Source organism: Leptopilina boulardi, unplaced genomic scaffold (assembly GCF_019393585.1).
Source record: "Leptopilina boulardi isolate dan_hultmark-lab unplaced genomic scaffold, ZJU_Lbou_2.1 LbouV2_330, whole genome shotgun sequence".
Classification (NCBI taxonomy): domain Eukaryota; kingdom Metazoa; phylum Arthropoda; class Insecta; order Hymenoptera; family Figitidae; genus Leptopilina; species Leptopilina boulardi.
The window spans coordinates 3,837,887-3,852,538 of NW_026137897.1; the positions used below are offsets into that span (position 1 = coordinate 3,837,887).

Consider the following 14,652-nt stretch of genomic DNA (forward strand, 5'->3'; position numbering starts at 1 on the left):
TTTTAATTAACCGAATTTATTTTAATTTTAACTGAAAATTCGCTGAAATAATTATTATGATCGAATTTCTAATTAGTATAAATCTCATATAACTCTGATTCTTGTAATTTATACTTATTTTTAATTAACATATTATGTTTAATTAATTTCCTGTAATTGGAATTATCTTATTTTCTCCCTAATACCAATGTGTAACGTAAATTGTAAATATTGAAGGAATTGACGAATCTTTTTTTATATAATTTTTTGACATGTTTCCATTACTAACTTAAAGTAAATTCGTATATTATAAAAAAAAAATCAGTGAGAATGGCTGTGTTTTATACAGTATTTCAGTACAAATGATCTTAAATTGAAAATAAAATAATTCTCAAAATACTATAATGTAAGTAGTGCAAATAAATAAATTACATTTTCATTTAATTGGCAAATAAATATTACTACAAATAATATTTTCTTTTTAAGTCAATATTGTGACTTTATTTCAAAAGTTATTACTTCGAATAAAATGACTTATTTTAAGAACAAAAATTTTACATATAATTAAGAAAATGTTTTTACAGCACAGCTTTTTAAGCTTCGACGTTATATGATATTTATTTAATTATAAAAATTAACGACATTGCGAGCATTTTATTGTAGAAAAAAAGACGCAGGCCGATTTATTTAACAATAAAGTTATCATAAAAACATTTATCAGGTGTAACAATTATTATACAAATTCATTACATTTTGACTTTAAATAAGGAAAAAAGAAACTTTTATCAAGGTAAAACTGTCAAAATAGTGTTGCCACGAGTCAGGGAAATCATGAAAAAGTCAGGGAAAGTGAGATTGGTCAGGGAAAAGTCAGGAAATTTTATGAAAAGTATTGGAAAAATTTCAAATTTCTAAAAATGTTACTAAAATTATAATTTTTGAAATTTTTAATTCAAACTTTTGCTTCTAAAAATTATTGTCTTACATTCTTATAATTGTAGGCCTCGGATCGACTTTTGAAAGAAAAAAAAGTCATTTTACTCGATTTACATTACAAGAAAAGTCTAAAAATTCAATTTTTTTATTTTCAATAAATTTAATTAGTTGATAAATAATGTATTACTATTAACAATTTGTTTTTAGAAATTAAATCAAATTTATTAATTCCTTAATAAGAATGTTTCACAGAAATACTTTCAAGAATTTTTCTTTTTAAACCACCGAATAAAACTGAGACAAATTTCAGAATTTCAGAAAATGTTTTAAATAATTCAATTTTTGAAGAATTTTATTAAAATTTTATTGAAAAAAAATTAATTTTAAATTAAAATTTCAGAAGAATTTTAACTAAAATTTTAATAATAATTAAATTTGGAAGAGTTTATTTAAAAATGTTTAGAAATAATTAAAAATCAGAAGATTTTCAATTGAAACTTTTATAAATTTGAATTAATAAATTATAATTCTGTTGTAAATATAAACATTTATTAAATTTTCTTTTTTAAAATTGAATTTTCGATTTTTAAAATTTTCAATTCCACTTATAATAAACTTGAATTATTCAAATTTTTTAAAAGTTATAAAAAAAATTAAATTGTAAAGAATTAATAATTAACCCTCCTTAGTACAGGCAGTGAGGGATTTCCTCACTGGTTTCAGTATTTTGTATATAGATTTTTTTTGACACGCTATAGAGCGCTGTCCTTCCCTATACCTTTTAACAAAATACTCATGTATACATTTGTAAAAAGAAATTTAGTTTAAACTAAATAAATCTTTAGTTTTAAATTTTTGAAGACGACCGGAACACAAAAAAGTGAGGGATTCTCTCCACACTTGTGCTTCGGCGTATGTGAAAAATGTTCATGTTCTCAATGCGACGTTGCCGTTCTTCTGTTGTTCGTACCAGAAATAAGTTTATATGTAGTGAATCGCCATGTGATCATAATATATGAAAATTAAGTAAACGTAAGTAATTATACATAAACAATCAATAATGGCTTTTTTAGAAACTTTAATTTAATTAAAACTTGGTCAGTGCGTGTGTGAAAGAAATATATAAGTAAAAGTTGTTTTAAACTTGTTGTAAAGATGACTTTAACCTCACATAACCTCACATTCGTTGTTTTTATTTTGGATTATTCATATCATTATTATTAAAAATTGAAATGAATCATGTAATAAGAATGATTTAATTAGATTTTTAAAAATATTACGTCAAAAGTATATTTTAGTTAATGTGAATTTAGTGAATTAACTACTAATGTAAAAGAGTTTTTTCAACTTGACAGACCGGCAGCGTCGCATTTCTTTTGCATGCGAGGGGATTCTCTCTACGGTTGTGCTACGGCGTCATTTTTTTTAGGTTGTACTAAGGAGGGTTAAAAAACGTTTTATGTAATTGAATTTTTGAAAAACTTGATTATAAAGTTATTAGAAATAATTAATTCAAAAAGAAATTGAAGTTAAAAATTTTAGAAATAGTTGAGTTTTGGAAAAGAAATCAGGGCCTTGGAGAGCTAGCACGGGCCCAAGAAAAATCAACATTGGCGAGCACCATAATAGTTTTTCAATTGAAATACATTATAATTGAATTATAATATTTTTTTTACTTTTTTAACTACTTATAACATGTTTTTATTATTATTATTGTTGTTTAAACCGACATCGGTCATTTCCAAAATTCTATTGTATTTCTTTACCCACTTATAACAAAAAAATTTTAGGCTTTGTTTGTAATTTTTGGATTGAAAATACACAAAAAGTAAAAATACCACAAAAATAACATTAAAATGATTTGATTCTTAGATCTCTTTCTTTATATCGCGTCGACTATTCTAAATTTCAATCATTGAATATGTTAAAAAGGAAATTATTTAAGTACACAAGTTACTGTGTTCAAAGGTTAATTATTTCTTGTTGTTTCCGCACCAGAATACTAAATAAGCGATTTGTTTTCATTGCCTCTTGTACCATATGCAACCAACATACAACACTACTTTTTTTTTTGTTGAGATGATTGCAAAAATTTATCAACATTACTTCAAATGCAACATTTCTTCTTCTTCTTCTTCTTCTGATGCTACACACAAGGTGTAGCGTATGTGGCTTCGAAATATTCAGGCCAATTCTTTGCACACAAAATTGTCAGTAATATTTATTTTTTTGTCCTTTTAATTATTTAACTTTTACAAATTGAGAAAAGAAATTTAAAATTTCTTTTTAATCACTATCGTTACCTCGTTTATAGTAAAGTATGCCTCTCCATTTAGGTTGGTTGGTTGGTTATGTTTATTGGCCTCTTGTCCCCGAGGGTCAAATAGCCATGAAAAAATTATATAGATTGTAGACTTCTGTATATTTTACATCCTGTGACTTGCATTCCGTTATTTAGATTTGGAGACGTGTAGCATAATTGTGCAGTATGTTATATATTAAGCTCACTCCACAAGATCCAAATAATTGATGTCCAATAGAGAGCCTTCCAATTTAAAATGAATGCATACCCTGTTGAAAATTCCTATGTGAGAACACATATGGGATCCCATCCAGAATCTCTTGTGAGTTCTTATGTGGGTTCCCATACAGGTTCACACATAAGATCCTGTATGAAAAGGTTCCTGGGATGAACTTGCGTGAGATCAAGCGCACGATCTTATGTCTCTGTAAAAGCAATAACACAGGATCCCATGAGGTTTCCTGTGTAGGTTCCTATATGAACAACACGATAAATAGGAACACACATGGGATCTTATCCGAGATCTTGTATGAGTTCTTACATAGGTTCTCACATATAAGAAGATTAATAGCAGCTTAATAAGATTTTATATAAAATCTTATTAACATCTTATTAAGCTGCTCTTAATCTTCTTATATGTGAGAACCTATGTAAGAACTCATACAAGATCTCGGATAAGATCCCATGTGTGTTCCTATTTATCGTGTATGATCTTGTATGAGTTCTTACACAGGTTCTCACATATAAGAAGATTAATAGCAGCTTAATAAGATTTTATATAAAATCTTATTAAGGAGAACCTTTTCATACAGGATCTTATGTGTGAACCTGTATGGGAACCCACATAAGAACTCACAAGAGATCCTGGATGGGATCCCATATGTGTTCTCACATAGGAATTTTCAACAGGGTAGGTAAGGAGTTATTTAGAGTCTGAAGGAAAGGAAGACAGACTAAAAATTTCATTTATTTTGACTAACAATTAGTTAGTTACACATTTGATAGAGCAAAGCCATAAGCAAAAGCTTAATAAAAAAAACAAAGCCTGAAAAAGATTAACTTTATAACTAAACTTATATTTTAATTCGTTTTTATTTATTTAATTATTATTACTACCATTACCACTATCCCCATTACTATTGTTACTTTTATTTTTATTTATTTTTTTTTCTTTTTCCTTTATTTTATTTTTAGAAATTAGATTAAACAATATTTACAAAAAAGCATAGCCAGCCGTGCGGATGATCAATTAGGCAATCCCGCTTTTTTACCAATTTAATTTTGTCTGTAAGAAAAATTTTTGAACTTCAGTTACTGTACCATTTCTCATAGAGAGGGCGGTCTCTCTTAAATTAAAGACTGGATCATTTGTCGTTGTATTAGTCACCGATAAGAATCTTAGGAAACGATCTCTACCGCGCCTGTAAAGAGGACAATCACATAGAAGGTGTCTTATATCCATATATTCAAATCCGCAAAGGCAATCAAAAGTAACATTCCAATTGAATCTCTGAAAGTATTCTGCCGTGAGAAAATGACCTGACCTAATTCTATTAATTAGACATACCATTCTTCGGCAGATTTTAAGGTTCTTAAACCATGGCCTAGCAGTTTTGACATTGACAAATTCATAATATATATTAGTAGAATCCGCAATAGAACCATATGACCAACAAAGAACACCCCAAAACTCAATATCCTTCTTGATTGATAATTTAAGATCAGCGTAATCTACTTTATTTCTTGCAACTGTTGGAAACTCAGTAGCTGTTCTTGCCAAATAATCCGCTCTGTCATTGCCAGTAATTCCACTATGGCTAGGTATCCATAATATTTTTACCTCACCTAAACCCTGATTGCGATACAATTCAAATGTTAATTTTAGTTCTTGGACGATCCTTGAAACCTCATAATTCCCCAACAAGGGTTTGCCCATTTCAGAAACCGCATTCCTAGAATCTGAAATCAATAGTATGTTTTTTAACTCAAAAGTCCTTGAAAATTGTGCCGCAGCGAACATAGCCAATAATTCCAATGACTTGACCGTATGGAAGGATGATACCCTAACTCCATACTGAATGTTCATTTCGGGAATATAAAATGCGATGGCCGACCTGAGCGTGCTTGGATTTAGTGAAGCATCAGTATATATGAGCAAATTGTTTCCGCATTCTTCGTTAAGATATTCCCGGAAAGGTATTTCTGTATTCTGATCGTCCTTCCACAGAAGACCTGTAATTGAGTCTGCCTGTTCACCAAACTGAATCCTTGACCACTCCAGATCAAAATAAGATGCTCGCTCTGTTGGCCACATCATATCCATAAGCCCTTCAGCCGCCCAATACGAACACAATACTCCCAGACTTTCCCTAGGCAACTTCAATGAAAAACCATCCAAATCTCGACTCAATGACTTTAAGCTCATCAGAGTAGGATGGAGCTGCCACTGTGCATTACGCAAAACCGTCTGCTGGGCTCTTTCTGCCCTAACCAGGCCGGGATGTATGAAACCAAACTCGGACAGCAATATCGCAATTGGAGTAGACATCAGAAGGCCAGTAGCCACCCTAATAGAAGAGAATATAGCCTTATCCAACCCTTTCAAATGAGTCTGTGCCGCCTTCCAAAACAATGAAACTCCCCAATTGCCAATTGCCTCCATTAATCCCTTACAGACAACTCGCAAAACTTCCGGTGATGGACCTGATGAAACCTTTGCCAAAACTTTTATTACGTTGTTTGCCCTAGAAATTCTTGAAATCAGATAATTTATATGATGATTCCACAACAATTTGTGGTCCAATATAATTCCTAAATACTTAACTTTCTTACTAGCCTTTAGACTTTGATGATTTAATATTATGGACTGTTCAGAAGCGGCTACCTTCGTACTCTTTTTAAATATAATGAATTGGGTTTTAGGAATTGATATTTCCAAACCGAATTCCAGTAACCAACCTGACACCGAATTAAATGATTGCACTATCATCGCCTTTGCACTATCAACATTTTCATCAACAACATAAATAAAAATATCATCCGCAAACATAAGAATCTTTGTATCTCGACCCAAACATCTCTCTATTTTTCTTAACGCCAAACTAAACAGAAAAGGTGAAAGAACACCCCCCTGTGGTAACCCCACTCCTGAATACCTAACCTTGCTTCTATCAAGAGAAAAATGAAGATTCTTTTTGGTAATTAAAAAACTTACAAAATTTATCAACCTACCAGGAACATCTAGGTCAATCATTTCTTGGATTATTTTATCTGGATAAATACAGCTAAACGCCCCCTTGATATCCAAGGCAAGAGCAACCATATTCTTTTTTTCTCCAAATGACCGATAAATATCAGAGACTAGACAGGATACCGCATCAACAGCCGATCTTCCCCTCCTGAAACCAAACTGAAAACACGGCAGCCAGTCCCGTGACTCCGACAAATGCTCCAACCTTCTGTTGACTAGACGTTCAAACAATTTAGAAAAGCAAGAAGTGAGCGAAATAGGTCTAAAACCTCCCCCTCCTTTGGGGATAAATCTCACTAAAGTGTCCCTCCAAGACTCCGGAAAATTTCCTAGATAAAACATTTTATTGAATAGCTGTAAATAAAATTTTTTGACATTAGCCGGCAATCGCTTAATAATATCAAATGTAATTGAATCCATACCTGGAGCCGATTTTGAGTTAGAAATTTCTAAAGCTGACTGAAATTCTGTCATGCTAAACTCAACATTCATCGGATGTTCAGGTTCTGTTACAGGAAGTAAGATGTGTGTCCTAAGTGGAATATATTCTTTAACAAGACCATTCTGGAGTTCTAGGAGAGCCGGATTATTTGTATCAGTATATGTACTGTTAGAAGTTGCCTGGTTTTTGGAAATAAGACCCTTGACTGATTTCCAGACATTCTGAATACCTTTGGAAAAATTTAAGTTTTCACAGTAACTTTTAAATGAATCTGTTTTAATTTTCCTCAGTTTTCTTTTTATCCTATTAGTCACTCTCTTGAATTCAACCAAATTTTCCTCGGTCTGATCAGCTAAGTATTGTTTCATTAGGATCGGCTAAACTGCAATACGCCATCTGGTGGGGACCCATTCTCTCCCTCCATTTTCTTTCTTTGTCTCTCTTCAATTAATAGGTTAGAAAGAGTAGAAAAAACAAAATGGAGGGAGAGAATAGGTCAAAGTTACTAGATTGTTACTAGACCAACGTTCCCAATAGCCTCAGATCGTTCGCTTACCAAAGAATAACACTGTTCGTTCCACCACAATGGTTGAAGCTTCCTTTTACCCTTTCTACCCCCTGGACGGATTGCTCCACTATCAATCAAATTTCGATGAATCACCTCTATTGATCGTTCATAAAGTAAATCAGGTTCCGCACAATCCAATTCACTAAACAAAACTCTAAATTCTTCCTCTAGTGTGTTTATGAATTGTGTCCAATCGACTCCCCGAACATTAAACCTAGTGGAACCCGTATCAATCAAGTCTGGTCTAACATAAAAGTCAACAATTATTGGTATATGATCTGAACCGAAAGAATCACTAGCTAATTTAAAGCTGAAATTCCCTATCATATTCATAGGAACGAAAACTAAATCCAGATTGTTACTTATATCCCCTGATCTAGGAATGTAAGTAGGTAGACGATCATTAATCGGTACACTATCAGTTAAATCCATAGCCTGTGCTAACAAATTACCCTTATTATTTGCCTGATTAGCCCCCCAACTAGGAGAGTGCGCATTAAAATCACCACAGACCAATCTGTGATTTTCCGACTTCGATGAAGATAATAATTCTTGCCAGCTGAACAGTTCTGGATTCGAGTTTATTGGAGAATAAACCACTATTAATTCCGTAATACCCAGAGGAGTATGTATTCCCACTCCACAAATTTCCGTTTGATAGAAATCCCTGTTATCAGAAAACTTCAGATCCAGAGAAGAAGTGACAAGATCCCTTTCAGTCATAATCATGACTCAACCTCCCCTACCAACTAATCTATCCTGTCGATATACGTTAAATCCATAAATTGAAAATTTATGTTCTGGTTTGAGCCAGGTTTCCGTGACGCATACTATTTGCGGGCGATTTTGTTGAATCAATTGCTCTAGTTCTGTTTTCTTATTTACCAGACTATGTGCATTCCAGTTAATAATACGCAATTGTGAAATCATTTTAATTTAGAGAAAGTTATTCTATTAAAATATTCATTCCTGCATATCCGTCTAAACAAATAACTATCATCGCAAGGAATTTAGCTGCTTCTCTAGATCGACTTTGTATTCCTGGAAATCAGCCATTTTTTAGACCAGTAAAAAATTGTTTTCTTATTTATAATTATCTTTATTAAATTAACTATTAAATTTGTAGTAAAACTAATAATAACAAAAATAAAATCCGCCTTACACTTTTTTCAACAATAACCATAAATACAAAATCTCTTAACTATAGCATTCGGTTTTTGCTATCAAATCAAACCACTTTTTTTGTACCTTTTCAAGTTAATTTTCTAGTTTTCTAAATTTCTATATTCATTTTTACAGAATTCACTATACACATATATTTAAATTTAATTGACATAGAATTTTGGAATTAATAACTAATTCTACCATTAACTCATGACGTTGAATTAGTGTCTTCCAAACGCTTTCTTTTAGCTTCATTAAGTTCATCAAGCGGGGAGCTAGTAGCTCCTGGCTTGGTCCTTGAATGACTTGGAGAGTTAGACTCAAAACTCATTTGATCATGACCCATAGAGTTCAAAAAGGATCGACCATATCCAGGAGGAACAAATTTTGGTTGTTGCAATAGAATATTGCGAGTTATTTTTTCTTCAGACCTAGAACGCGTAATACTTCTAATATTTTTATTTTCTATTTGCGTATCATCGAATTCTGAAATTTGTGATTGATCTCCTTCCTCTTCGTGATGAGAATCATGCGAGCTAACAGAATTTAATGATAAATCCATAGGATGTGATGTATCAATGTTGTTTCTATCTCTAATTGTACTTTCTTGCGCGTCCGATTCAGCTTCAGATAAATTTTCGTTAAATTTAGCTTCAGCCTCCTGGTACCCTATACCATGATCTAGGCGTATTTGCATTATTACCTTTTCTTTGATATACCTCGGACACTCAACCGAGGCAGTAGAATGAGGGCCGTTACAATTACAACATATGACTGATCTAAGTCTATTATGACGATCCTTGGATTCATGAGATTCAAGGCAGAATTCGCATCGGAAATATCTCGATCTACATTGTGTTTCCACATGCCTGTATCTCTGACATTTATAACAACGTAATGGGCGAGGATCAATCGGGACAACAGGGAATTCAAAATACGAAAGTTGAACTGTCGACGGCAATTTTGAACCTAAATAAGTTAATTCAATAATATCAAGCATATGATTATCATAAGTAATGCGACGCTTAATTGATACCAGATCTTTAAGACTTTCCTGGTTCATCCTGTCAGCAATATTGTTTGCTGATAAGGAACAGTCCACTTCCCTAACCATACCCTTAACGAACTTCAAAGATTTAGGAATATAAACCCTATATTTATTCTCAATAAGTTCAGATGAACCAAGCAACACATTAGCATCATCCAAACTCTCACAGGTAATCTTGACTCTGTTGATGCCACTTCTTTGAATCAATCTATTGCCTTTAATGACACTATGTATCAGATCGGCAACAGCTATAGGATTCAATTTACCTATATTAAGAGATTGATTCAGACTTTCCATCAATACAATATATGGAGGCAATGAATTTGGTGGAAAAAGTGGAGATGGTAGGTTTTCCGGATTGTTCCATATAAGGAACTCATCTGCTGAAACAATCTGATCCCCTTCATTTTGTCTGGAATTTCGCAATTGTTCATCTAAATTATTCTGTAAATGAGTCATAGTGAGCAATCTTATATCCGATGAAATCAATGATAAGGAATCAGTAGACACTGATGTAAAACTATTCAGATCAGAATCTCGAGAAATAGAACCTGCCGAGGATTTAATAGCCTTTTTCATAACCCTCTCAGGAAGAGAGAAAAAAAAATTCAATAAATAAAATAATGTTTGAAATTAGGTTTAATTTATTTATTATTATTATTAACCAATCAAATTCTTTCCTTCTTCCTCTTACATTCCCTCTTTTATCTTTAATTTTAAGAATCAGAATTTTAATATAACATACTCAAATCAAACACATACTTAGATCAAAGTCAAAATCAATTTTCCCAAGGCAAAACCTTCAAATATATTTCTTATTATTATTATTTATTCAATAAAGAGAAATATCGATTTAAAACTCAAATAATTGTATTAATTATCTATTCTAAAAACCTTCGTGTGATTGCCTTCCCATTATTTGTTTATTTTCATCACAATAATAGGCCTAGCATCGAACAATCAAAACCATTTGTTTACTTTATTCTAAACCTAATCCAATCATCCCACGTGCATGTTCAAACATTTAATATTCAATATCAAATAAAATTAACTTAAAACAAAAACTGATTAATTATTGCAATAGAAAATACAGGAATGAATAAAATTAATTCTTTAGCAAAAATTTATATTGTATAAATATTTTAGCTAAATCCACAATAAGTAATCCTTATTAATACAAACAATTAAATTTAAGATTATTAATTTTTATTTTATGCAAGAAACTGTAAAGTTACTATTTAAATATAAAGCTGTCTGTTTTAACCATGAAAGCAATTAAAGGAAAAGGAAGAATAGGAAGCATTTAATTGCGAAGCACGTGCTCTAAAGTGATTTCAGCTCAACTAATCCTTATGTGATTTTTATTGAATATATTGACAAAAATCTCTTACTTTGATTAATCCTTTTTTTTATTATGAACCCTCGGGGATTATTTAGAGCATTCGACAACCATATTATAACCATATTATAAGCACTATGTCCTTCGAACTGACTATTTATTACACTGTAAATGACGTGTTTACAAACACGTCTGAACACTTAGAAGGCCTTTCTCCAATAGGAACCTAAACTTTTGCGTTGCGTGACTGACGCGTTGATTTTAGCATTGGTTGCCAATAGCAACCGACGCAATGCATACGCAACGCAAGAGTTTAGGATCCCATTGGAGAAAGGCCTTGACAGATTGGAACGGAGTCCGCCTCTCCATTTATTTTCTCACGTACGTGAGTCCAGTAGTGTTTGTAAGGTTAGGTAGGTATTTACGATTATATGGGAAAGGTAGGGGAAAACGTTGCGCGGGAAATTTAAATCCACGTATTCCTCTCAAGCCGAATAAATTTATTACTTACAATAGTTTTGTTTCTATCTTATTAATTGCAGTGGAAATTTAATCCCGGCAACCATCTGTCCCCCTCATTTATAATTACTATGATATCCCAGTAAAAAAGGATTTTTTGAGATAGCAGTTCGGACAATTGAGCAAGCCGTTTGCTCAATTGTCTAAAATGCATTCGGACAATTGGAGTGTTTGTTCAATTGTCCAATGCATTATGCCCAATCATCCGCAATATTTCTCGTGTCTAAAAAGCTGCTAAAATAATATGAAAAACTATTGAAACATTGAAAAAAACGGTAGAAAATGCATACTTCTTGATATATACAGAAAAAGAAAGTATAAAAATACCTCGATCGAGGAAAAGGAAAGAGTTTTCCGAAAAATCACTTTTTAACTGACAGTATAAACTTGACATTTTATGGGTAAAGAAGAGAAGATTATGATAATGAGTGACACTTCATTATCGACTCTCAATATTTGTCGAATGGTAAAATATAATAGTAGATTTCTTTCTGATTTTTTAAAAAAGGAATAATTATTGAATTAAAAATTTTCTTACTTTTATATTTCATTTATTGTTATGTTTTTATTATATGTTTATATTTTTTTAGTACTAATTTAAATATTTTTATTTAAATTTTAATTAAATTAATTAAATTAAAAATTAGTTTAATTATTTAAAATTAATTTAATTATTTGAAATTATTTAGTACATAAGTATAATTGAGGGTGTGGATGCTATAAGGGGATATAAGTGAAAGTAAAAGTCCCCGCGTGTAGCGAGTCAGCAGCTGCGCAAGGGGACAACGTAAACCATGCGCGTCCCCTTATAGCATCCATACCCTCAATTATAATTATATATTATTATTAATTAATAATATTATATTAATATAATTTATATTATGTATTTTATATATATTATAATTATACATTATACATACGTATACATTATAGGTCAAACCTGCAAAAATTTTGTTATTTTGTAAATTTTTCTTTTATAAATTTTAAATTAAATTAGTACAAAAAATGCAATCAAGGAATAACAGGTAATTTCAACGAGTATTTTTGTTATTATAATAAGCCTGCATTATTATTTTGTTGATATGCAATAAAATAAAATCTTTCTGACGTACTTAGGAGTTTAAAAAAATTAGAATAAATATAAGAATTGTTTGTTAATTGTTTTTATTCAATAAATTCAATTGAAAAAGTTATAAATATAGTTTGTTTATTTAATATATATGTTTTTTATTATAATTATTTCAATTAAAATTACTGTACATTACTATATTAATTATATTATATTAATATATTTTCCAACTAATTTATAAAATAAATAAAGTCTATTATTTTTTATACTTACCAATTTTCAAATTTCCTTATTACACTACATTATATATACACATTTTTTCACTGTAATATAATTAAATAACAATCATAAATAATTAAAAGTAATTATTAATAAATAGATAATAATACTAAAAAGTAATTTTTACAAATTTTATTACACCGATTTAAAACTTATAGGACTATTCACGTTTTTTTAAAATTTTTTAATTTCACAGCACTGACAATAACTTTTAATTTGCTTAATTATTCCTTTTTTAAAAAATCAAAAAAGAAATCTACTATTATATTTTACCATTCGACAAATATTGAGAGTCGATAATGAAGTGTCACTCATTATCATAATCTTCTCTTCTTTACCCATAAAATGTCAAGTACAGCAGTATACTGTCAGTTAAAAAGTGATTTTTCGGAAAACTCTTTCCTTTTCCTCGATCGAGGTATTTTTATACTTTCTTTTTCTGTATATATCGAGAATTATGCATTTTCTACCGTTTTTTTTCAATGTTTCAATAGTTTTTCATATTATTTTAGCAGCTTTTTAGACACGAGAAATATTGTGGATGATTGGGCATAATGCATTGGACAATCCCGTGTAGAAATTGCCCTCAATAGCCGTATTATTATCACGGCTTCTGTAAGGTCCCTATAAGGTTGCCTTATTAATATATTTTTCCATTTTGCCTTAAAAGGGCCCTATAATTTCCTTATCAGGTTGCCTTAATTGTTAGTCAGGCAAGAAAATGAGGTCCCTTTTTACGTTACTGATCGGGTCCTAGAATGTGCCCTAAAATCTATAAATTTGGAAAAAATCACTGATTCAACCAGTGAATTGAAAATTACCGATTCAAATTTAGAGATAAGAGGGTTTATATTATCGTGTAATTCACGCTGTCCCCAGAAGATGGCGTTGAATCAACTGCCAACAGTTTCAAAGATTTTCTTGTTTTTACCGTCAGTAAAATTTTAATTGGTTTTTAAAATTTTAAATATGAATAACAAAAGAAAACGTGATATTGAACGAATTCGAAAAAGAAAACAAAGAGCGATTGCACAGTCTTTAAAAGAATTAAAATCATCGAGCAGTGATTGTGAGGAAGACGAAAATTATTCAACTGACGATTCTCTAAGTGAGTGTATTTATATTATTTGAATTAAATTATTTAAATTTAAGTATTTGATTATTTATAATATTTAACTATTGTATTGTTAAATTACTTCGTAATCTATATGGTCTTTTTAAAACCTTTGTATCAAGGACCAAATTTTGAAATTTTATTTTTAATTATTTGAGGTTATGTATTAGTAGAAAATATTTTGACGGGCAATATTTTGCTAAATTAAATGTAATTTGTAAATACCGTGGGCTTTTTTTCCAAACAGTAATGTATTTGTTTGAACATTTATTTAAAGTAGAATTTTTTTGTTTTCAGAAAGTGTTGAAGATTTTGCAAATAAACAATTTGACGATGAAACTTTGGTTTTAGAAAATAAAAAAGAAATTGACGAAAAAAATGAAAATGAAAGTCTAAATGGAATTTGTTATCCGGAAGATGATTCTGATGAAAATACGAATGATTATGATAATAATGAAAGAGGTTATTTTTTTATTACTATATGAGTCATTCTTCCATTTGTGTTGTAATAAATCTTTTTTAGATTTTACTTTGTTTTTCCTCAAAATTTAGAATGCACATTTCAAAAAAAATTTTTAAATTAATTAAAATTCATAGACACTTTGGAGGTTGAAATAGATGTAATTTTATTTTATTAATTCTG

General features: G+C 30.4%; 2 protein-coding genes across 2 annotated transcripts; both read right to left on the reverse strand.

Moving 5' to 3' along the window:
* Nucleotides 1-4,484: 4,484 nt before the first annotated feature.
* On the reverse strand, nt 4,485-7,277 carry LOC127285311 (uncharacterized). The gene has a single exon (XM_051311262.1). It carries the CDS (start codon nt 7,275-7,277, stop codon nt 4,485-4,487), a length of 2,793 nt encoding a protein of 930 aa, XP_051167219.1.
* Nucleotides 7,278-8,849: 1,572 nt separating this feature from the next.
* LOC127285312 (uncharacterized) lies at nt 8,850-10,268 on the reverse strand. Its single transcript, XM_051311263.1, has one exon. The coding sequence runs from the start codon at nt 10,266-10,268 to the stop codon at nt 8,850-8,852; it is 1,419 nt and encodes a 472-aa protein (XP_051167220.1).
* Nucleotides 10,269-14,652: the final 4,384 nt, after the last annotated feature.